Source organism: Fistularia commersonii, chromosome 6 (genome assembly GCF_037954325.1).
Source record: "Fistularia commersonii isolate RoL2024-O1a breed Wild chromosome 6, RoL_Fcom_v1.0, whole genome shotgun sequence".
Classification (NCBI taxonomy): domain Eukaryota; kingdom Metazoa; phylum Chordata; class Actinopteri; order Syngnathiformes; family Fistulariidae; genus Fistularia; species Fistularia commersonii.
Genome location: NC_141289.1, coordinates 18,699,485 through 18,724,256, shown reverse-complemented (window position 1 = coordinate 18,724,256; position 24,772 = coordinate 18,699,485). Strand labels below are relative to the sequence as shown.

At 42.3% G+C, this 24,772-nt stretch overlaps 1 protein-coding gene across 4 annotated transcripts in view; it reads right to left on the bottom strand.

The window, feature by feature from the left end:
- Positions 1–1,465: 1,465 nt before the first annotated feature.
- The window catches only part of zeb2b (zinc finger E-box binding homeobox 2b), a 107,596-nt gene continuing 84,289 nt past the window's right edge, over positions 1,466–24,772 (bottom strand). For 2 of the 4 annotated variants that reach the window (XM_086148528.1, XM_086148527.1), the window contains exons 4-10: positions 21,676–21,744; positions 17,830–18,018; positions 15,545–15,759; positions 11,047–11,155; positions 8,358–10,372; positions 6,167–6,347; positions 1,466–3,967 (exon numbers count right to left, since the gene is read on the bottom strand). In XM_086148528.1, the coding sequence (XP_086004654.1) occupies positions 3,387–3,967; positions 6,167–6,347; positions 8,358–10,372; positions 11,047–11,155; positions 15,545–15,759; positions 17,830–18,018; positions 21,676–21,744 (3,359 nt within the window). In that variant the 3' untranslated portion in view covers positions 1,466–3,386. The remainder of the gene's footprint in view (positions 3,968–6,166; positions 6,348–8,357; positions 10,373–11,046; positions 11,156–15,544; positions 15,760–17,829; positions 18,019–21,675; positions 21,745–24,772) is intronic. The other 2 variants (XM_086148530.1, XM_086148529.1) reach the window with 1 other exon arrangement.

Genomic DNA, 24,772 nt, shown 5'->3' with positions numbered 1-24,772 from the left:
ACACCCAAACCGACGTACGAGAGGAGGACGTTTGGAGAATCTACTGTCCGACGACGATCTCTGGTCCCCGCGTTTGTCCTCCTGGTCCCCGAAGACCTGCTTCATCATCGCTTTGGACGCCATTAGAACCTCTGATGGTGTTTTGGACCATCAAAAAGCCCATCATGGTGTTAAACCCTGCGAGAATAAAAAATGTGTGTGAGTTTTTCCAGGTCGTCTAACGTCATAAAGTCCCTGAGTTACTGCTTTTATGTGGCCATTTGGACCGAGAACAGCGTCCATTACAATGACAGTCTAATTAAATATTTGGGTGAATGCGCGCGCACACACACACATACACACACACACACACACACACACACACACATGCCTTCTGAGACTTGTGTATTTAGATGTTTGTGTCAGTAACACACTCTATAAACTCTTAACTACAGTTATTACGTAATCTAGCCTGTTATTTCATTATGCAACATAAAATCCCTACGTTTTTGTCAAAGCAGCAGCAGCGAGTCATACTTTGTTAAAAAGCGGAAGGAACAAATATTCTGTATCGGATGTTAAATCCCAAGCCTGTAAAAAATAGAGAATTTAAAAGGACGAGAAGGATTTTTTTTCTTGGATGAGTCTTGATTTCAAGGTGATGGAATCCAAAACTGGAGTTTGATAAATTGACATTTTTTAAAAAAGATTAGGCGTGGAACGGTAACTACGGCTAAATCAGTCATAAACCAATCACTGAGTTATTATCTAAAAATTGCACCCAACCTTCTCACTAAGAAAAGAGAGAAAGATAATATTTTTATTATCACATTATATTATTATAACTATTATTAATATAGTACGGCAAAACCGTATTTAATATCATGCATGGACTTTACACGTTCATTTTTAAAAGTAGCTCAAAGGGACTGTGATCCCATTTGCACATAAAAAAGTAAATGCAATTTAAATGACATAATAATAATAATAATAATAATAATAATAAAAAAGACAAAAAAAAAATGCAAAGGTTTTTATGGATCAAAACAGTAAAAGTACTTAGATTTAAAATTAGAAGAGGCCATGTGTGTGTGTGTGTGTGTGTGTGTGTGTGTGTGTGTGTGTGTGTGTGTGTGTGTGTGTGTGTGTGTGTGTGTTTTCCCAGGACAGTGGGGGTCTTGAGTCTCCGGGGGGGTCGGGGGACCTGAAAAGTTAGAGACCCCTGTTTGAAACACGACTTAATGAGCAGCAGCGTCGAGGTCGAGTCACTTTGATCACTTTGAAAATGAGAATTTAAATAGAAATTAGCATAATAATGAGAAGCACAACGTTATTAATAGCCGCGTGTAAGAAGACCAAGATATTTCATAATTTGGAGATTATTCCTTTTTTTTTTTTTGTTAAAAGTGGCTTGAGCCGGACGCTGCAGGAGAAAAAGGGGAAAATGAAAAAAAATATTTTAGGAATAAACATGAAGCGCTGAAGGTTTGGTTCTCTGTAATTTGGCTACTTTTATTCGAGCAGGGTCATTTTCAAGAGAAATTACAAATTAAGAATTCAATAATACTTTTACAAAGACATTTCAGGAAAGATTCTTCTTCAGTCATGATATCATACATAGTATTTAACAGTCCCTCTTCATTTTTTTCAGCTTAAAAAAAGAAACAAAGATGAAGAAAGTGGAATTTTTTTTTCGTTTTTTTTCAGTCGAAAATACAGTGTTTTCACAATTGTATAAAAGTTCCCAAATTTGGAATTTTCCAGTAACTGGAAAATAGAGGAAGAAAAAAAAATAAAATAAAATAAGATTAAACTTCGCATTTCACAATGTTTCAAAACACAATAAATGCTCTCTTTACGTAAAATTTGCCCCTATGATCGACACCATGTTCCTTTTTACTAAAATATATCTATATATTGAAGAACTATAGTACTGTACACAACAGTATGAAATAAATAAAATTAGGAAATATAAAATGGGCCACATAAATAATGTTTTTTTTGTTTGTTTTCTGTTTTTTTTTTTTTTTTCCATTCAACCTACAAATAAAATGAATGCAATTTGTTCGTTTAAAAAAAAAATGGTTTGGTGTAATACTGACAAAAGAAAAGAGAAGAGAAACAGAGAAAACATTGCACAACATAATGTAAACTAAGGAACGGCTGCCTATAGTCTTAATACTGACACGGGTGCTTCAAAGAACAACGGTAAACCATTTCATAATACTGAAGCTGGTGAGAGAGAGAGAAAGAGAGAGAGAAAGAGAGAGAGAGAGAGAGAAAAAGAAAGAAAAAAAAGAAATGAACCTTCCTTTTACACGATACGAGGGTGGCACTTGCAGAAAACACACAGGTTAAAAGGTTTGCATATAAGGCTTCTTTTTCTCTTATCAAAAAACACCTTACAAAGGCTTCATCCTTCATTTTTTTTTTAACCCCCCCACTAAATATCCATCTGTCCATAAACTGTATTTTTTTTTTCCCTTAAAACGGAGGTCTCTTTAAAATTCATCAAAAAAAAAAAAAAAAAAAAAAAAAAGCTTCTTCATACAGTCCTTTTTTTTTTTTTTTTTTTAAAAAAAAAAAAAAAAAAAAAAAAGTTTAAATTCCTTCATTTGATTGGAGAGGCCTAAAACAGTGTGGCGGGGAAAATGTTTGTGGCCGGGAGGGATTGAGGAAAAAAAAAATTTTTTTTTTTTTTTTGGGAGGAGGGGGGGAATAAAAAACAAAAAATACAAAAAAGAAAAGACGAGACGGCGGGGGAGGTGGCGAGGAAAGGTGATGCTCCAAGGACTGCGGTGCAGACGCCGCTGCTCTTTTTCCAACACTGTATAAATATATACATAGGCAATACTTTTTATTATTTTTGTTCATGATTATAGAAGCGGAGTGCAATTTGTACAAGTCACTATTTGTGCTATAAATACTATGGAACACGGGGTGTTTATTGGAGGAGGTTAGCACCACACATATTTTTAGGCCTTAGTACTGTACATTTTTTGAAATGTATTCATTTATTCATTGTTTGCATAATGCAGCTTATATCACAAATCCATGCCCCGCCCACTTTTCCCTCCACGCCCTCCTCCCGGATTGATTTTTCTTTTTTTTTTCTTTTTTTTTTCCTTTTTTTTTTCTTTTTTAACGGGGGGGGGGGGGAAGGGGGGCAGACATCCGTCGAATAAAGCTTCCCGGAAGCTTCAGGCACGTGCACGTACGGCTTAAAACGTGGCGTTTTAAAACCGGGTTGTTAAGAATACTGAACCGAAAAACTCGTTTTTTTTTGTTTTTTTTTTTCTTTGTTTTCTTTTTAAAAGAACGGGAAGCTTTTTTTTTTCTTTTTCTCCGGAGAAAACACGACTCCACGCCGCCCCGTCGGGGTTGGGGGGGGGGGGGGGGGGGGGTTGTTACATGCCGTCCTCCATGGCGTCCTCGTGATCCGATTTGGTTTCCGTTTTGCCGTCCAGCGAGCTATCGTCCAACGAGTGCTCTCCGTTCTCCTCCTCGTCCCTCAACGTGTCCGGGTCCGTGTCCATGCTCTTGCTCTCCTCCTCCTCCTCCTCGAACTCCTCCTCGCCCGTCCTGCGTCCCATCTTCGCGTACGTTCCGTCCACTTCCTTCTGTCCCTCTCTGATGCCTCCGTTCACGGCGGGGTCGTGCCTCATGATGGCGTCGCGCTCCGCCAGCTCGGGGTAACCCTGAGGAGTCATGCCCTGCAAGTACGCCCTGCTCATCAGCAGCTCCGTGGGCTCCAGGTGACCCTTTTCTCGGGCCTCCCGCTCGGCCGCCTCCCGCTCCTCGGCCTCCCGCTTGCAGTAGGAGTAGCGGTGGTTCATGTGCTGCGAGTAGGAGCCCGAGTGCGAGAAGCGCTTGCCGCATTTGTCGCACTGGTAGGGCTTCTCGCCCGAGTGCAGCCTGGAGTGCTCGATGAGATGGTGCTTGTGTTTGAAGGCTTTCTTGCAGATCTGACACTGGTGCGGCCTCTTGCCTGCGGGGACACAAAAAAAAAAAAAAAAAAAAAGAAAAAACACGAGGGTTGAGGCCGTGAGCGTTGGTCCTGACGCGACAACAATTCACACAAGTTAGACCAACAGTGAGAAAAAAAACAAACAAAAAAAAACAAACAAACAAAAAAAAACAGAAAAGACAGAAAGAAAAAAAAAAAAAAAAAAAACTGAGGGAAAAATGATGGATTGGATGGCGTGGAGCAAAATAATGACATCACGGAGCACAAAATCCAACTTCGGGGGTATTTGTTTATTCAAAATCGCGAGCACAATGAGAAAGCGCGCTCGCATCCATGGCTCCGTATTATGGAAATTCCCTCCTGCGGTCGGACAAACTCGACCGCAACTACTTATTTTAGGCCAATGAACGTAACGTAAATAAGCGGCTTGCGATGCAAACAAACAGGGGCGGCGCGGCGAAAGGGGGGTAAACAAATCCGAGGTGTACCGGAGGGGCCGTCCCGCTTATCTCCCGCTTAAATTCAACTTTCACGAGCCCCCGTTAAGTTTTTGGGCCGCCGCTCCTGCATTTCTTTGGATGCCAAGGCAGAAATGAGAAACCCGAGCCGGCCGCAAGGGCAGGGTGAGATCGTTTTATGACACGGGGCCATAAACTGTCTGGCTAAATAAATGTCCTCTGACTTGTAATGTGGCCACACGGCTGCCGTTATTCCAGACCATGTGCTCCTTTCTATAACTCGCTCAGTTACCTGCTGCTTTTTTGCATGAAATATTTATACTTTTTCATCAAGTCGAACGCTGGTCGACGTCCGTGAGGCCCATCGGGCCGAGGATTTAGATAAAAACCGACCCCCCCGCCCGAAAAAAGGATGAAAAAATGAAAACGCGATCGAAACGCGAATCTTCAATCTTTATAGTTACTGCTAACAGTTCAACGATTCATATTTCATTGTATTTCTTATTCTTCCTCCTTTCTACTATCATCTATTACTGTTGTGTTTTTTGCTTGAAACTCTGGCACAACAATTTCCTTCGGGATTAATAAAGTTGTTCTCATCTCATCTCTTCTCATCTCATCTCAAATCTAAAAAACTCAGCAAAATGACTGAAATATCAGGATAATTTGATAGAAATATAAAGTTGTAAATATAAAACTTTGCTTTGAATATTAAAATTAGAAATTAATAAATAGATAAAGAACAGTTTTTCTGTTTCATCCCCTGGCGAGAATAAAATGTGGAAAAAAAAAAAAAAAAAAATTAAATAAAAAACACGAAATAAATACTAAAAAAAAAAATTACACATGACTTCCAGCGATTTTGACTTAATTATCTGGTCATTTCACTCCTCTTTTTTAAAAAAAAAATCCAAAAAATAAAAAATGAAAAAAGAACATATATATCTATATATATATGTAAGACATAGCGACACAAACATGAAAGTATCCCGAGGCCGCCGTGGAGATAACAGCGTTCAGAAGGTGCGCCCTCCCTCCCTTTTATGTTCGACCAGATAACATGACGGCAGCATAAAGCACCCGGCGCTCGGCTACAGATAGCGGATAAAATAAATGATGCAACCTAGTGAAAGAGGATCTTTGTATAATAACTATAATGAAAGACTTGTTATCGGCGCTCTGAAGCCGAGCGCCACGCCGCTGATGCGATCTATCGCCAATAATGGGGCCGATAAAGCCGTTAGGGGCCTTATTCTGGCTTAATACTTCTAGGTGAATTGATGGGCGTCTCTTCAAACGGCAAAACGTTTAATACGGTTGGATATGATTGGGGAGGGATTAAAATTAAAAAAAAAAAAAAAAAAAAACTAATTAAAGAAACATCCTAAAAAAAAAAAAAAAAAAAAAAAAAAACAGACAATCACTTTGAAAATCGTATGCTATTTTTTTTTTCTTTAACTTTAGCAAAGGTAAACAGATTAAGACATTAAGAAAAAAAAAAAAAAAAACTTTTCTAAAATTGAAATGTTCTCATTTGGTGGCATCTGGACCCTGTTAACGAAGAAGCAAGTTAGCTGTGGTTTACATAATATAGGGGTTAAGCAGAGAGGGAGAGAGGCAGAAAAAGGGGTGACAAAAAAATATATAAATATATATAAGAAATTATATATATATTTATACATACTGGTAGGATTTTGCAACACAAACATTTAAAACATAAAAAAGCATGGGGTTTAAAATAAGGGTCTAGAACAGTATATACCTGTGTGTTCATATTTGTGTCTTAGAAGGGAACTGCTCTTCTGGAATGTTTTGTCGCACAAGTCACACGCGTACATACCACTTTCAGTCTTCTTAATCTTCTTCCGCGACAGACAGGAGTCGGGGTCTGTCATGTCGTCCAGCCCTGACAAGTAATCTGGTGTACCGTCGAGGAGGTCCCCCTTGTTTGAGAGAAAACAAACGGAAAAAAAACAAAACAAACGGAAAAAAGAGAGAGCGAGAGAGAGAGAGAGAGAGAAAACAAGCAAATGAATTTTATTTCTTCGTTTTGTTCTAGTCTTATTACTTCAGTTAGCTCGGTAGCTAACCTTGCAAGAGCGTCGCTAACGGACGGGCCGTCCCTTTGGAAATTGCACGCGTAGAAAATATGAATATATTGATAGCAATATGCTACGTTGCTAAATCACAGAAAAAGTGACACATTTTGCAACCATGTGAAGGATTTGGAAATTGCACGCATAGAAAATATGAATATATTGATAGCAATATGCTACGTTGCTAAATCACAGAAAAGGGACACATTTTGCAACCGCGTGAAGGATATCTACTCGCGGAGAACTCGTCTTTTCGCGGATTTTTGCGACCTTCTTCTCAAACGACGGAAAATAATCTTTAAAACCTGTTTAGCGGTCGAGTCGACCGCGCGGCTGTTTAGCATGTGTGCTTAGCACGTGTCCGCCGCGGCTGAATGCTAAAATGAGCCCTTCTCCTCTTCAGATAAAGCTATAAACTGCACAATATCTCCTCTACGATCACGCCGTGCTTCGTCTCATGCATTTTTGATTACTGTTGATTCCCGGTAATACTTTCACACGCCGAGTAATATTCCCCTTCTATAACTGACACACTCCCCCCATTGTGAAAGACGGCAATAATGGTGTCATTTCGCAAAGGAGCGTTAATTCTGCACATCCTCTTTTATGATGAAAATTAGTCGGTGAATGGATGGAGAACAATATTCCCGCATAAGATGGAGAGCGGTTTCCTGAAATTCAAAACTCCTACAATAATTAAAATCCGAAGGTGTGACTTAATAGCCAATAGAGGGACACGGGGGTTTTTCTTTAATGAATATGTGCGTGATAATGTTTTAAAGAGGGACCACTATCACCCCGCAATCAATTTCAACCAAATGCCTGTAGCTGTGTTTTTAAAATCTAATTTAATAACTTAGAATAGGAAACATTATTAATACTTTTTTTTTTTTTTTTTCATCAAAATGGTTCCCTCTATGTTAAACAGCCTTCAGCATTCGCTGGTAATGAACATGGAGACTGTGCATTATTAATCCACATGTAGCGGCTCATTTTGGATGTGGCTCCGGTTTAAAAATGCGGGGGAGGGGGGGGGATTTCGGCGGGGAAGCGCGGGGCTCTGGGGCTCACCTTCGTCATTTTTACAAAGCCCTTTCACCAGAGCGCCAGAAGAAAATATAAGAAAGATATAATATGTGCGAGAGGCGTTAGCCCTTTTTTTTTTTTTCATTTTACCTTTTACCTAATTGTCAAATTTCAATGTCATTTTGAGATGAGTGTTTTGTGAAGCCGAAGACAATTGTGATCCATTTCTCTGTCACCGGAATGACACGCAGTCTCCGTGTCTTAAAAAAAGCACTGACGCAAAATATATCATTTCAGGCTTTTTCAGCATCAAAAAAGCCAAAAAACCCATTTGTCAATCAGGATGCAGAGTGCCAGCGAACCTCTGCCATGCTGGAAATTTCAATTTCGCTAAAGGTCAGCATTTTACAGCTGATCTTTCATGCCAGCGAGTTTGTGGTCACTTGATTAACTTTGTGTACTTTTCGGTATGACTGACTGACTGACTGACGGAGAGGAAATTTCAGAATATAGCACAGAGAGCCAACAACGGTCGCGCCCTCGCATCGAATCGTACGCTTCGGGATCCGGGCGAATACGTGATCTTTATCGCAGATGAAACAGCGAGAGGACGTCTGCGACGAGCGTTTCCCGCTCGAAACACCTCGCTTGCGTCTCCGCTGTTTATCTCCGTCACCTTTGCCGGCTCGGTCTACCTCAGGTGAGCGTCTCCTCCCTCCTGACTGGTTTTTAATTAGCAGCGAAATGAGATCGGATGGGTTTTTTAGAGCGAGCCTGGGGCTTTTTTTTTTTTTTTTTTTTTTTTCGCGAAACCACAGGTGGCTTATTTACCTGGAAACCTGGTTTCCGCTGATACTTTCTCCTCTGCTGCATCTCTGCAAAGGTAGCTGCCCCTGCTGCGTAAGTGTAGGCCATGTGTGGTAGGAAGCCCATTTGATCCATGCCCGGGTAGGGCCGGAGACCCGGTATGCTGGCCTGCATCGGGGGCATGAACGTGGCCGGCGGGAAAGCGCTCTGAGGCGGGAGCGACGTGTACAGGGGTTTGGCCGCGAAGGGGTTAATGCCGAAGATGGGGCTAGTGCTTTTCTCCAGGCTTCCGTTGTTGGCGGAGCCGGAGAAATCCTTCTTGAGATAGGCCAAGTTCAACGGCTCTTCGAAGTGCTCGCGGGGTGAGGGGACATTGTTGTGGTCCATGGTGATACTGTTGACTTTGGGCCTGCTTTTAACAGTCAGTGCGTGCTTGGGTTCCTTCATGAGCCTGGGCAGGGACAAATCCAGCGGCTCGGCCTGCAGGTCCTCCGATGTCAAGCTGTTTGGAGTGTAGGAGCTGCTGTGGGAGTTTTTGGAAGATGTGGAGGACAGGTTTAGCGGCGAAGGGGTGTTGCTGCGGGAGTGGTCCAACTTGTCGCCGGCGGGTTTGGCGTTGCCGCTGAACTGGTGGTTTTTCAAATGTCTGAGGGAGTTGTCACAGTTGTTCACGTTGTTGTGGAGCTCCCCGATGGTCGGGGACGTGATGCGGTCGGCGGGTTTCATCAGAGACACGGGCGACCGGGCGACCATGGGGTCTTTCGGCGGCGTGAGGTGGTTGTTGGTCCCGACCACCATGTCGGCGTTGTTCCGGTGCTCCAGCGGCGGGGTTCTGGTGCTGCCGTACTGGTACATCTTCCTCTGCTCGAACCACTCCTTGACAAACTCCTGCGGGAGGCCCACCGCGATGGAAATCTTGAGCAGCTCCTCGGAGTTGGGCTCCATGTTCATGGCAAAGTAGGCTTTCAGCACCGACATGTGGTCCCGGTAAGGGTTGAGGGCCCCGGCGAGTCCCTTCTCGGCCAACATGGAGGAGGCCAGGTGGGCGTTCTTCTCCATGAACATGCCCGTTTTGTTGGGCATCATGTTCTCGCTGGGCTGCAGCACCGCTTTGATTTCCTCGTTCATTTTGCACAGGTAACGTTCGTGCTGATGCAAAGGGATCGGCCCGGGAAAGGTCTCCTTGCAGTATTGGCAAGCGTACGGCGTAAACATGTTGTTTTCCTGCGCCTTCTCGTCCACACCTCCTTCGAGCATGTGGTTGGATTTCTCTCGTTTGATATTGCTGATCTGTCTCTTTGAGTCTGTCGTCAAGCTCTGGAGGCAGGCTTTGGCTTCGTTCACTTTTTCTAGCGTGTAGTCGATGATGCTTTTGGTGGCGCCGTTGTGATTGACCAGCGGAAGACTGACCGGCGGCGCCCCCGGCGAAGTCAGCCCCTGCTTCTGCTCCTCCACCTGGGACCCCAGCTCCTTCATGTAGGCCTTGAGCTTGGAGAGCTCCTCCGGCTTGCAGTCCATTTTCTGCCTGCACACAGTGTTGTCCACGATCTGGAGCACCTTCTGCACCTCGCTCAGGTTGTTCACCAGCGGTCCCGGGTAGCCTAGGAGCTGGGACTCCAGCCCGGCGATCCCCAGGTGCTGCATGGGGCTCTGGCCCGTGGAGTTGTGGTGCACCCCCAGCGGGCTGTTGCCCCCGACGCCTCCGTTCATGAACGGCCCCGGAGCGCCGAACCCGTGCGACGCCATCATCAGTTTGTAGTCGTTGAAGTCGAGCGGCTCCGTCTTAATGTTCAGGTGGTTGTTGTGGTCCGGAAGGCCCAGCGGCTTGCCGTTCTCCAGCTTCTGCCGCAGCTGGGTGATGGCCGTGTTGGTGGGCGAGGACGAGGCCGAGGTGGGCGAGGAGCCCGTCTTCATGTTGCTGCGCATTCTGCCGTTGACGGCGATCAGGCCGATGCACTTCTTGCTGCTGATGTGGGAGCTGTAAGAGCCGGAGTGGGAGAAGCGCTTCTTGCAGTTGGGGCATTCGTAGGGTTTCTCACCTGAAACGCAAAATATAACAAGGTCACTTTTTCCCTCGCTTTGTACGAGGGGCCGTGATGTTTTTCGGACATTTATTACATCGGAATCAAAAGGGTTGAAGGGCTAGTCGAACTAGCGAAAAGGCTAACTGATAAAATGTCCAATCGGTAAAGCGGTAACTAAAAGAAGCGTCGATTTTTGTTTTTTCAGCAAAAGAATTCAGCGTTTTGAGAGACGGGCGGTCTAAAAAATTCTCCATGTAGAAAAGAACAGAGGAAGTAAACGTTTATTTCTCTATTTATCATAGACATATCTATGCCTTGGCTGTTCATTATTTCATTTTATTTTATTTTAGAGAAAAGAAAACGGAACACAATTTAAAAATAGAGCGAAACCGTAAATCGATGGCAGACGTGCGATAATGTATCACACCTTTCTTAGGAGCTGAAAGACAAGCTCCAGATGATGTTTATCAATTTCTATTTAAACTAATAAATGAAATAAAGAGTTGTTTATACACGACAAATATCGCGTTTGGCGGCCGAATGCATTCTTAACAAAGTTTCCCCGTGCCCGTTATCACCAGGGCGGGGTCGCAAAATAAAACCGGCTAGGAAATATCTGCAGGTTCTCCTTACAAATATCAGGGCTATGAATATTGAAAGAGGCGGGCGGCGTCCTCTTCGCCACTCACCGCTATGAATCCGGAGGTGTTCCTTCAGATGGTGCTTGTATTTGAAGGCCTTGCCACACTCGGTGCATTTGAATTTGCGGTTGCCGGCTGCTTGGTTGAGCAGTTGGTGCTGTTTAAGGCCGAGAAAGAGAGAGAGAGAGACATCACAGGGTGAGAGTTCAGTAAATAATCACAATCGGTCGGCATGACAACAAGCAACAGACGCCAACGAAGCGTCTTGGCATTCTCCTCGCACCTCCATTGAGCGACTACAAGCGGCGGCGGGGCTAGCCGAGAGAATCACATACCTTTTAATTTCCTGGCTCCTCCAACAAATGGAGGCACGCCTTTAGAATTTGGCAGAAAATAGGATAAATGAAAGGTTTTTTTTTTTTTTTTTTTTTTTTTTTACCCCGTCGAGGTGCCGACCAGATCTACTTTTTCATTGATTTGACGCTAATCGCTTTCTCTCTCGCGGGGCCCGTACCTGCGCAGATGGAGGATTCTCTGTTTATAAATGTCAAAACAGAAAAAAAAAGAAATGAAAAAATGAATTAAAAAAAAAAAAAAAAACATGGTGAATCTAGTTCATGTTATTTGCAAAAAAAAAAAATGGGGCCAACCTGGTTCACATAAAAAAAAAAAAAAAAAAAAAAAAAAAAATCCGAGTGGAATATTAAACAATTAGTAAAAATAAAATGAAATCAGATACGTGTTTTTTTTTGTTGTTTTTTTTCGTCACGCACGCAAACACACGGACGCACCCTCCTCCCAGCTCAGCCTTGACAAATGCCTGGGTGTGTGCTGACTCTACCCACATTCCTGGGGAGACAGATGGTGGCGCACAGGACACTGGGAGGACTGGGAGGAATTGTTCAAACAGCCCCAACCTTCAAAGATCAAGCGGGGAGATTGGAGGGTGGGGGGAGCCGGAGAGGGACCCCACCGCTCGTATGTTGCTGAGTTGCATAAACAAACAGCAACAGCTGCTTCGGTGCCTCCCCGCCCCGACACTGCCACCCCTTTAGTTCCCCCATGAGGACCCCTGCCCGGTAAAGTTTAGTCTTAGCGCCGCCGCTAATAAGACGCCATCAGTCTACGCGGTTAATTGTGAATGGCACGGGCAAAACGCTCGCCGCCGCGCGAACTGCCGGCGGTGGGCGGGGACCCGGCCGCGTGTTTGCATATGTATAACCTCTAATTAGTCATATTTCGGCTAATTGGTTAAGAGGAGGAGGAGAATTAAGCCTTGTAAACACGCCGGGTGACGCGTGTTTACCTATCAGGACATTATTCTTTATGTTAATGGGAGGCATCCTGAGTTGGGCTCTAATTGCCACGCGCGCATCTATTTGGTGCATTTCTGATTTCCCCTCCGCCGCCGCCGCCGCCGCCGCCGCAGATAAGAACAGAAACTCTCCATCTATCTCACCTCAAGGATTAGCGCTTAAACAATCCGGCTAATTTACAAGTCAAGATAACCGGCCGCGCAGCCGGAGCGCCGCCGCTTGAATAGGAGTCGCCGGCCATTGACTCGACTCTAGAGGGGAGCGGCCCCGGCATTGTAATATGAGGATTGGGACAGCAGCTCGCCCGGCCGACCCATCTGCTCACGTTTACACCCAGCTGGTAGATCAGGTGAAAGTGCTGGCTGCTGACATCTGATCAAATCAGCCACAGTCTGAGCCTGTCATCCTCGCTTCAGAGAGCACAACACAACACCCACGACCTGGGACCGAACAGGCTGCGCGCTATCATCTGCGCCCCGGATTTTTTTTTTTTTTTTTTTTTCCCCCTCTCGCTTCTGCGGCAGGAAGTTCACGTGGAATTCGATCTCGTGGAAATCCCTCTTTTCACGACGCGCAAACCGGGGGGAAGGTCCTCTTTCCGGTTGTTTTTTTTTTTTTTTTTTTTTTTTCTCTTGCGTCGGTCCTTTTATTTATTTATGGGATTCGAAAAATTTATGGCCTCCAAAATAAACGTGCCGGAGACACTGATGGTCCCCAGATGAGGCGCAACAATCTGAGCGTGACTGTATTTATGTTCAGGAACAGTTCTCATACAATTTTTTTTTTTTTTTCTGATCACTCATTGATCATTTTTCAGGGGCGATTTCCCACAAATCTGAAATTATATTATTATTATTATTATTATTATTACTATTATTATTGTCGTTGTTGTTGTTTTAATTATTATTTTAATTCTTATTTATTCATGTATTTATTTTTTTCTACACGACTGTCTCAGAAAATTTAAATATTGTGATAAAGTTCTTTATCTTCTGTAATGCAATTAAAAAAAAAAAAAAACTTTTTCATGATATTCTAATATTTTGAGATAGGATTTTTGAGTTTTCTTAAGATGTAAGCCATAATTAGTAATATTAGAATAATAAAAGGGTTGCAATATTTCAGTTGATTTGTAATAAAAATCCAGAATGTATGACATTTTTGTTTTTGTAATTTCAGTACAGAAGATAAAGAACTTTATCACAATATTGTTATTTTCTGAGACAGTCCTGCTCGACACCGTAATTTCCTTCAGGATCAATAAAGTCTCTCTACTCTAATTTCCACAACAAAAACTTTCATGCAGTTTCTTGTAAAACTGACCAAAATGTTCCCCCTGATTTTAAGATTTTTTTTTTTTTTTTTTTGTGTGTCATTTCAGACATGAAAGTATAAAGAATCAGGGAGTGATTTAAGATCTTGCATCATTTAAATACTCAATGAAGTGTGTTTTATAGTGGAAATCCTCCCTCCCTGACCTTTGCCCCCTTTTGTTTCTCGCCCCCCCCGCCCGCCCCGCCGCCTCACTGTGGAAACCCCCGGACCGAGGAGAACATTTCAGAAATGTTCCCGCATTTTCTGTAAACAAATCAATCCCGCGCAGCTTAAACACAGACGCCGTCCCCTCCCCGTTCGAAATTTACTGCGGCAATTTTTACTTCACCGAGAAGTTATAATTATCCCCAAATGTGCGAAAACTCGGAGAGCATGCATCTTCTTCTTTTTTTTTTTTTTTTTTTTTTTTTTTTTCCCCTCGTACCACAATCCATCTCCGCGCACATCTTCAACTTCCAGCTGACAGGCGAGTTAAACGCCCGTGACGACTGGATGTGTTTTCACCTTACAGGACTTTAAGGTGATTCATGCAAACTGCCAGCAGATTCACATTATATTTCAGACGTATAGGATATAAATCGCTCGAGAACATTCAAGTATACACAGATGTTTATGCAGTGCATGAAATTAGAAGTGCGGGGAGGGGGATCGGGAGGGGAGGGGTTTGATGGAGCGATGCGACTGCAGGCTGCACCGGCAGAACATTAAAGGGCAGGAGTGAAGTGAAGTTAAGGAGCTGATAAAAATTTCCAAATTGGAAATTAACACAATCATTCGATCGTGAACACGAGACTGGAAAATCATATCAAGGAGGGCCATCAAAAAACCATTTAGGGCCTCAATTAAAGTTATTACCATTAAAGGATCTGCATCTTCAAAATGCCATGAAAAATTAATAATGATTGCCAATCAGAAGGAAAAAAAAAAAAAAAAAAAAAAAAAAAAAAGATTTCTCTTCCAAGAGGATCAGAAGACATTAGAAATGAGGAGGGAGTTGAAAAAGTGCGGAAACATGGGAGGGGCGGCTGGTGTCACCGGATGATTTACAGACATTTTAAACTTGAAAGTATTCTATTTTTCGCCATTTTAGTAACCGACCGTAAAACTAAATCGTCAGCAAGAATGTGCTAATGTGCTCATCTGCTAATCGTCTGCAGATTTTGAGAATTTTTCCTTTATGCTAGCGGCCGTTACCGTGTTTTGCGGATCGCTTCCCGGCCCAATTTTTGGGAGAAAAACGTCGGATTTCAGTGGCGACTGGTGAAATCAACGAAACATTGACCGAAAATAAGCAATTTGGTTTTTTTTTTTCCTCGTCATTCACAAATCACTGCTTGGAAAAAAAAAAAAAAAAAAAAAGCTCTGAAAATTACCTTAAAATGATAAAAAAATGAGTGATGCTCCAAAAATTGCCTTAAAATTATATATATATAAAAAAAAAGTGATGCTTCAAAAATTGCCTTAAAATTGTAAAAAACAATAAGTGATGCTCCAAAAGTTTCCATAAATTATTTAAAAAATGATACTCCAACAATTGTATTAATATTATAAAAAAAAAGTCAGTGACACTCTGAAAATTCCCACAAATTACTAAAAAAAATGATGCTCCAAAATTTGCCTGTAAATTATTAAAAAAAAAAAGTGATGCTCCACAAATTCCCCCAAATTATTAAAAAAGATGATGCTCCAAAATTTGCCTTAAAATTATTAAAAGAAATAACTGATGCTCCAAAAATTCCCACAAATTCTCAAAAAAAACCAACAAAAAAAAAAAAAAAAATGATGCTCTAAAAATTGCCTTAAAATGATTAAAAAAAAAAAAATGATACTCCAAACATTGCCTTAAAACGCTAAAAAAAAAAAAAAAAAAAAAAAAAATTAAATCTCCGCCTCACCTGATCCCTGGCAGGCTTGTGTGTGGCCATGTGCCGCTCGAGCTGAGTGCGATAAGCGAACGTGTAGTTGCACAGGGGGCAGGCGAAGTTCTCCTCGTTCTTCTCATGGCGGTACTTGATGTGCTCCTTCAGCGATGTCAAACGCTTGTAGCCCCGGTCGCAGTAGGGGCAGGTCAACAGTTGGGCGAAGGCATCTGGCGTTCCAGGTGGCAGGTCTGCGCGGGAGACAGCGGGAGAAGGAGGGGAGGGAGGAGGAAGGAGGAAGGGGAAGGGAAAGCGGGCCAAAAGGTCAGCGAATCAATGGCAGCTAACGGGCGGGCTGCCCAGAGTGGTATGGGAGTTATCTGCGCAATCTGCTCCACATGAGAGCCGCGGCGCTGGGCTGGCATCCACCGCACACACTTGTACCGCCTCGCATAGTAGCCAACACACACATGTGCACCATCGCAACCATACAAGTCAACAACATAATTCCCCATAACTTCCTAATTGCTTTAAACTGCCCTCACTTTTTAAAAGCCACTTACATGCTCATCATGGACGAACCGTTCCAAATTCGCCCCCCCCCCAAAAAAAAAAAAAAAAAAAAAAAACCCGACCCCCTCCTCGGCCGCCTTCCTTTCCCCGGTTCTCTCCCTCCGGGGAGTTTCAGAGGTGCACTATCTGATTTCAAGCCCCTGCCCAGCTGTTGCTTAAGACTGTAGGTAAACACCAAGGCATCCGGCAAATCTGTGGGACCAACAGCTGCCCGGTCGTGTCAGGGGGGAAAAAAGGCTGCTGGTGTGTCCAGACGCCGTTTCTCCCCCCCCCCAAACTCGACCGATCGTAGATGGGAGGCTGGCTAAGCAAGCATAATCCCGGCCTGATTGAATGTCAACAGAAATTTGTTATGAAAGACACGGACGGGTCTCAGGACCCGCTGATACCTTGCCAGAATTTCCATGTTTTCGCTGAGGAAAAATACAGTTTCGCCGTCGTCCAAAACACGGAGACGCCTTTTTGTTTTATATACAAGCTGTGAGATACGGAGGTTTGCTGATATGTTGATCCCATTTAGCCGCGGAGTCACGTTTCTGATATGCAAGGTGCGCTGACGCGGCTTCGGCCGGGTTAGGGTGACTTGACCTTGATCGCTTCGCAGGTTCGCGCTTTAACGTAAGTCTTTATCATTTTGATCGACTCTTTCTTTGTTTCGGAGCTTCGTCCGAGATCATCTCCTCCGCTCGAACCCGACGTCTGAAGACGAAATCTCAGGGCGAAGAAAGAAACGGGCAGCTCCTGCCTCACCCTTCACAGGAGCCGCGGGAGAGTGACCAGAACCAAAATCCCACATTAGAACCCTGTATTTATTTATTTTTACCTTCTTTTTTGCGACTGACCTAGATTCACCATGGCATTTATAACACAGTAGAGTAGAGTAGACTCTAGTGCCTCTGGTTTCTACCTCCTCAATACTACTACTACTATTTATTATTATCATTATTATTATTACAACAACAAACATTGTAATAGATTTGATCAAATGTAATGTATTATATGTAATTAAATAATTATAAAATCCATTATCATTGTTGTTGATTTTGCTATTTTATAATAATAATAATAATAATAATAATAATAATAATGATAATCATAATAACAGTACTAATACTACTACCAATATTACTAAACATGTTACTAATAAAGCACACTGTATAGTATTTATTTAAATATATTGCATTATATATAATTATGCAATTATAAAATTATTATTAGAGTTGTTTTATTTCGGATACTACTACCACTACTACTACCAATACTAAAATAAAATAAAAATAAACAATGTTTCAGCAAGGAAAGCTATAAATCATAATAAAAAAATAACAATAATAATAATAATAATAATAATAATACACAATGTATAATATTTATTTAAATATATTGCATTATATATAATTATTTAGTCATAAAAATAATATTAGTATTGTTGTCGTTGCTGCTTTATTTCTACTACTACTACTACTACTACTACTACTACTACTACTAAAAATAATAATAAAACAACAAAAAATATAATGATAATAATAATGATAATAATAATGATAATAATAATAATAATAATAATAATAATAATAATAATAATAATAATAATACTGATTGTTATGATTATCTTATAGAATAAATAGAGAAAAAAAAAAAAAAAACTTTTCAGATTGAAAAACATCGCGAGAAATCATCCCTCTAGTGGACATATTGATTATCATCACACACAAACACACACGTGGACCTCAACCCCGCTTCCGTACCGTTCTCCTCCGGCCCCGTGGCCTCCGGCGTGCCCAGGCGGGACAGCTCCTCCGGGGCCTCCGGGTAGATGATGGCGGTGTCGCCCCGCTGGAGATACTCTGCGATGCTCACCACGTGGCTGTCGCTGTCGTCCAGTTTCCGCTTGGCAAAGAAGTCCTCGAACTCTGAAGTGCAATCGACGCTCTTGACTGAAGGGGAAGAGGAGAGACGGATCGAGAGAGAGAGAGAAAGAGAAAGAGAGAGAGGGAGGGAGAGAAAGAGGAAGAGAGATGGCGAAGGAGGAGACAGAGAGAGGGAGGAATAAATTGGATTCACTTCTTTCCCTGGAGAAATGTCATACAGGAGGATATTGGGAAGATCTTGCGAGGACAGCCACCCTAAAACTTTACGGACGCGCTTTGGGGGAGAATACATCTAAATTACCGGGTTTGCTTGTCACGCCATGCCGGCTAAAATAAGAATTGTAACTTAATCCGGCCAGAAGTCGGGAGATAAACCGTGAGCTGCCGAACGGCGACGTGTAAAGAAACTTCACTGACCTAATTTACTCATGACGTAGCATCAGATTCAAAGTTTAGGGCCGTAAAGCGAAATAGGGAAAACACGGCGGTATACATACACATGGCCGGTTTAATCAGCAACAGAGCCACGTTTCTTTGTATCGACTTTCACATATAAGGTCAATCAAGAGACTGTGGCTTTTGTTGATTCTGTGTTGAGCAGATTACCGGGGCCAAACCACAAACCAGAGCAGAGAAAAAAAAAAAAGAGGTGGGGGTATGCTTTCGCTTTAGCAGAGCAGAATGTATCTTAAGCCAGCCAAAGTGCTGAGGCCACACAATGTGTTTTCTCAAATTATTTCCCCGTCGCTTCTCTTCAGGGAAACTCTTAAGCTGCAGTGTGGAGATAGCTGCCTCCGAAAAAACAAACCGGAGCTAAAAGGAAATCAGCAGCCTTCATTAGTCGAGGGGGTGGCCAACTTTCAAGGCGAAAAAAAAAAAAAAAAAAAGAGACATCCAAGCAAAAGGGGGCTGCCGGGCCGAACGCAAACCTGAGTGACGTCTCATCACACTTGATGCCCGTTAATTAGGCTTTCGGACTGCAAGCCAAGGTGAGGTTTAAAGAGCGATTTGTTCGGCCGCCATGACTTTGCCGTCCAATTTGCGAAAGGTCAAGGTAGTAGATATTTGGTTGTCAAAAATGGCACCGAAATGTCATCAGTGCCAATGGATCGTTTTTGACAACTGTGATAGCATAATCTGCAGCGTTCCTCATTAGATGATTCTTTAGTGGCTTCCCTGGAATGCTAAGCTAATTGCGATTCGCACCTTCGAATTTTTTTTTTTTTTGCACAATCAGAAGGCGGAAGCCATTGCAGCGATGAAACGTCGTTCGCTTAATATTCAATATTTAATCGGGAATAAGCATTTGCCATTAGATGATTCTTTTGTAGCTTCCTGGGAATGCTAAGCTAATTGTAATTCGCACCTTCAAGACGATACCTCAGTCTTTTATTGTACGCAATCAGAAGGCAAGAGCCGTCCCGGTGACGAAACGCCATCTGCTTAATCTTCCACAATTAATCGGGAATAAGCATTCAGCATCGGATGATTCTTCTGTGGGTCCCGAGAATGCTAAGCTAATTGCGATTCGCATCTTCAAGACAATATCTCGATTTTTCACATTTTTTTTAACGCATTCAAAAGGCGAGAGCCATGCCGGTGACGAAACGTCATTTGCTGAATATTCGACATTTAATCATGAATAAGCATTCGGCATTAGATGATTCTTTTATAGCTTCTCAGGAATGCTAAGCTAATTGCGATTTGCACCTTCAAGATGATAACTCCTTCTTTTTTTTTTTTAACGCAATCAGAAGGCGAAAGCCATTGCAGCGACGAAGCGTTGTTCGCTTAATATTCGACATTTAATCGCGAATAAGCATTCGGCACTAGATGATTCTTTTGTGGCTTCTCGGGAATGCTAAGCTAATTGCGATTCGCACCTTCAAGATAATATCTCAATTTTCAATTTTTTTTTTTAGCGCAATCAGGACACGAAAGCCATCGCGGCGACGAAACGTCGTTCGCTTAATACTCGACATTTAATCGGGAATAAGCATTCGGCGGAAGAGACGTTAAGCGATGCTCAAACAAAAAAAAAATTCCCCCCCCAAAAAAAAAGAAAAGAGAAAGAAAAGCCATCCTTTCTTGCAGTGGGAGAGGAAATCACCTGGATCAAAGTGTGCTTTGGCACCGGGACGTGATCAAACTGCTCATGTCTTTAAATGAAAATCACATGTGATCTAGTGGCGGCGGAGCTTCCCCAACAGTACCACGGTATTGTTTCCAAAAAACCCCCCTTTGAGCGGTTCGAAAATGGAAAACATTCGCTATGCTTGAAATTTTTTTTTTTTTTTTTCGGGAGACTGGGAGAAAGAGTAGCGAAGAAAACACCGCGAGGATCAGAAAGTAATTAAAGCTGAAGGCAGGGTTTTTGGAGGCAGGGCTGCGTGGCGTTCTGTGGGGTGACTTTGGTTTACCATCGTAGCATCCGGAGGCCAATCGTCAAAAGTGGGCAGGATGAAATCATGGAACGGGAGGGGCTTTTGCGGCTGCGGATCTGCCTTTTCGGTGGCTTCATGGAAAATGGCAGGTAGGAGTTCACGGAAGGCGGGTCACGGGCGAAGCGTGAAGGCCAAACTCGGCAAACTCGGAGACGGACGTCAACGTCGAATAGAAATAAATCAAGAATAGCCGTCCCGTCACTCCCAACCGGAAAGTCATTTCTTTACGCGTCCAAAGACTTGAATGGAGAAGCCGGTTCTTTATTGGCCTTCTTCTGAATCGGTTAAGGGTCGTAAAGTCTGTTAAATACAACCTCAAAGTTTTCTGAAAAATGAAAAAAAAAAAAAAAAGAATTTTAATCTGGAAACTTGTGTTTCAAACCTGGCGTTCGTCGATCCAAAGGGAGCCGTGGATGTTTAATAGATTAAAAAAAAAAAAAAAAAAACATGGAACATGGACTTTTGGGTCCAACGACTGACGCCATATTTGTCCTTCCAACATTTCGGACAATTTCAGCCGATTTAATCGACGGATTGTCTCGCCGCAGGTGTGGAAACCCCGTTCCGTTTTCGAAGCACGGCGGCGGCGGCGGCGGCAGGTCCACCCGTGATGGATGAAGACGTCACGATTAAAATCTCAGGACGGATTTGGTCTTCGCAAACCGATACGATGTCCGAAAACAGATGGAGCGATTTAAAATTATTTTAAAAAAAAAGGTGATTTTTTTTTTAAATATTTGGAGGACCCGACGCTTCCTTCTTTTTGTTTCTAAAAATATGCTTTTATTTTTCCCGCTTTAAAATTTCATCTGTTTTTTGACCTTCTCACCATCATTGGTGGTTTGCTCCTGCGGCCGAGCCAGGATTAAACATGCGGCTTGTAATCTGCACAATATTCCTAATTGAGCGCATCCTGATTATTCATTTTCATGTCATCTCACGCAGACAGAGCCTCTCCTATTCACATACATAAAGAGTTTTTTTTTTTTTTTTTTTTTTTCCAGCCTGGCGTGAACTTACCCCACCAGATTAAAAAAAAAAAAAAAAAAAATCTCCCTGCCAGGTGGGAACATCTTTGAACCGAAACCCAGAGCGCTAGAAAAACTGGAAGCTGCAGTGAGTGCTCACATGCAGACACGACTTTGTTTCCAGGGTTATAAGCCAAGGTGGTTGAGAAACATGTAAAGCGTCCTCTTTTTGAAAAGGAACAAAAGGTTACGGAAACAGACGGCGTAGAACATCAAAACGGAGCACATTCGACACGTCCTCCTTGGCTCACCTGTACCGTTTCCAACCGCCTGCAAAGTAGCATCGGGCCCCAGGGTGTCAAAATCATCTTTCATTTCATCTGCAAGAGAAAACAGAGGAGAACACGTGAGGTGGAGGAGGGAGATGGCGAGGGGGAGGAAGCGAGCACCTCGGTCGGTGTGCAAACAGACAAATGCTGACAATGAGGCCTTTAAGAAGAAGGTATGGAGGAAGCAATAAAGGCACCGCCGCGCATCGCAGCGTGCCGCCGCTTTGTTCGCCGTGCCTAATGAATGCTATCATCCGAGCCAGACAGTGACTTATTTACCTTTAACATGACAACGAGGGGCAGGGGAGGCAAGGAAAAGCTTCAATCGCCAAACACGCCGATTAAATACAACGCCGAGCACATCCACCTGAGCAATCATCGGGCCCCAGCCAACATGCAGCCGGAGCTTATTACTCCCTGGCTGTGACGCCGCTGCAATCCTCTGCATGCGGGATCACGCGTGTTTTATCGGATGTCATTTGGCGGGTTTCTTTTATCCCCCCGGTACTGTGGGAGATTTCTTATTTATTTATATATATTTCTTTTTTTTTTTTTTTTTTTTTTTTTTCGTAATTTAGCCCCGCGACCCTCCCATGCACCCTAAAAACTAAACGAAAAATATAAAAAAAATTATAAAAAAAAAACAACCCTGGCAGAGCTCTCGCAGCTATATATATATATATATATATATATATATATATATATATATATTTTTTTTTTCGTAATTTAGCCCCCCAACCCTCCCATGCACCCTAAAAACTAAATAAAAAATATAAAAAAAAATTATAGAAAAAAAAAACCCTGGCAGAGCTCTCGCAGCTGTAAATATATATATATATATATATAATTTTTTTTTTTCGTAATTTAGCCCCCGACCCTCCCATGCACCCTAAACACTAAACGAAAAAAATAAAAAAAAAAAAATTAAAAAAACAAACAAAAAAACCCTATATATATATATATATATATATATATATATATATATATATATATATATATATATACATTAACGAGAGCTCTGCCAGGGTTTATATATATATATATACTTTTTTTTTTTTTCATAATTTAGCCCCCTGACCCTCCCATGCACCATAAAAACTAAACGAAAAAATAAAAGAAATTATTTAAAAAAAATAACCCTGGCAGAGCTCTCGCAGCTACATATATATATATATATATATATATATATATATATATATATTTTTTTTTTTTTCTTCCTTTGTAATTTAGCCCCCCGACCCTCCAGTGCTCCCTGAAAACTAAACGAAAAAAAATTAAAAAAAAAAACACCCTGGCAGAGCTCTCACAGCTAACTAAAAAGAATACAACCCCGGTGCCACAAATTAAGAGTTTTAGTTGCGCAAACGTCTCTCAGGGGCAGGGCCGAAATAACCCCATTGGTTGGGGTAAACCACAAGTGGGCGGAGCCAAGGAATGTATGTTTTCTGGTGAAGTATGTTCAAGTGAAGCCAAGTGAAACAGAGGAGACAGGAGGATGCTATTATTTAAAGCCTCTGCGTGCAGTTCGGTTGTGATCAGACTAAATTACTAGTTGGATCAAGCGGCGCCCGGCGAGACCTGATCTGATTAAACTCTGCAGGTCGAAAAGACGTCTTTGCGGACTTCTTGTCTTTTTAACCCGCTCCTGGCACACCGTGTTTAAGATTTTGAGAAGAAAAAACAAACCAAAAATAAAATCAACCTAAAAGCCCTGCATTTGTTGGAAACGTAGAGAAGCGTCATTCAATCTGTTTTGTGAGAAAATGCACTTTTACTAAATCCCTTCCACCGCAATTCTATTGTTATCATTAGAATTAAAAACAATGCAATGACTTTCATTTCTAAATATGATCTTATATATTATCAAATGGATATTTATTCATTTTAACTGTTAATGCATTCATTTTCTAAGCCTTGCTGGTGAATATCTATTCATTTTAACTAATTATTTATCACTTTTCTAAGCCTCGCCGGTGAATATTTCTTTCTTTCAATTATTTCTTCATTTATTTTCTTGAATTATATGGTTTTATCCATTTGTAAGGTCCTTGAATCTCCATGCTTGTGAAACAAAACAAAATGAAAAAAAAAAAAACAAAAAAACGCTGACTCTTGGTCTCCGTTGCAGTGGCCATTTAAATAAAGTGCCATTAAACAGAGTGTTATTAAAACTACACTCGATTGTGCTATTTTTTGATTTTGCAAACCCTGCGCAGATATTAAAATAAATATGGATCCAAAAACACAGGAGGACTTTTATGTATAAATGAGACCGTTGAATGTCCGTGTGTTAGTAGTTTGAATAAAAAGTTGCCTTTTATTCGATCTAGCGGTCGCGTTTGTGCCTGCGGCAGCCTCGCCGTTTGAATAACTTGACTTCCAGGAGCCGAGTCTTAGTGCCAATCAGGATAATGGCGGCACAGACGGGCGGATATTGTCCTGGCACAGGTGAGGCGGCTGTAAATACACGTCCGACTGACGGCCTCGTAAACAAAAACCCTCCTCGGACACATTCGTCGCCCCCCCCGACGGTCAGGAGGAGGACGGAGATCGGACAATCAGCTAAAGGCGGCCCCTCCGGTCCCTCCTTTCTGTCTGGGGGGGAAAAAAAAAAAAGAAAAAAAAAAAAAAGAAAAATCGAGCGTCGGCGCTTCCGAGAAGCCGTTCCTCCGTGTCCTCGGCAGGATGGGATGCATATCTGGGCGTCCATTAAACCGGCTTCTCGAGATGTCACAGGAAAGGTGGCGGTTGGAGTGTTGATAATAATGTTTTCCTGCTTACACGACGCCGCACAAAAGCCAGAAGCAGAAAAGAATTTTTTATTTTTGCCTGGAAACAATGGGCCTAATAGTTGTGGAGGCTCACGACTCGCCTTGAAATTAAAGATTTGGCTTATGCGGTGAAATGATAAATACCCCTGTCAATGTCTTCAGAATAATGACAGGCTTTTTCTGGAGGGGCATTTCTCAGTATAACTTTCCCCTTGCGAGTTTCTTTCTTTTTTTTTTTTCCCCTCCTCTGTACATTTGATTGCACGTCTGCCAAGCGGCATCGAAACCACAGCGGCAGTATGGGAAAA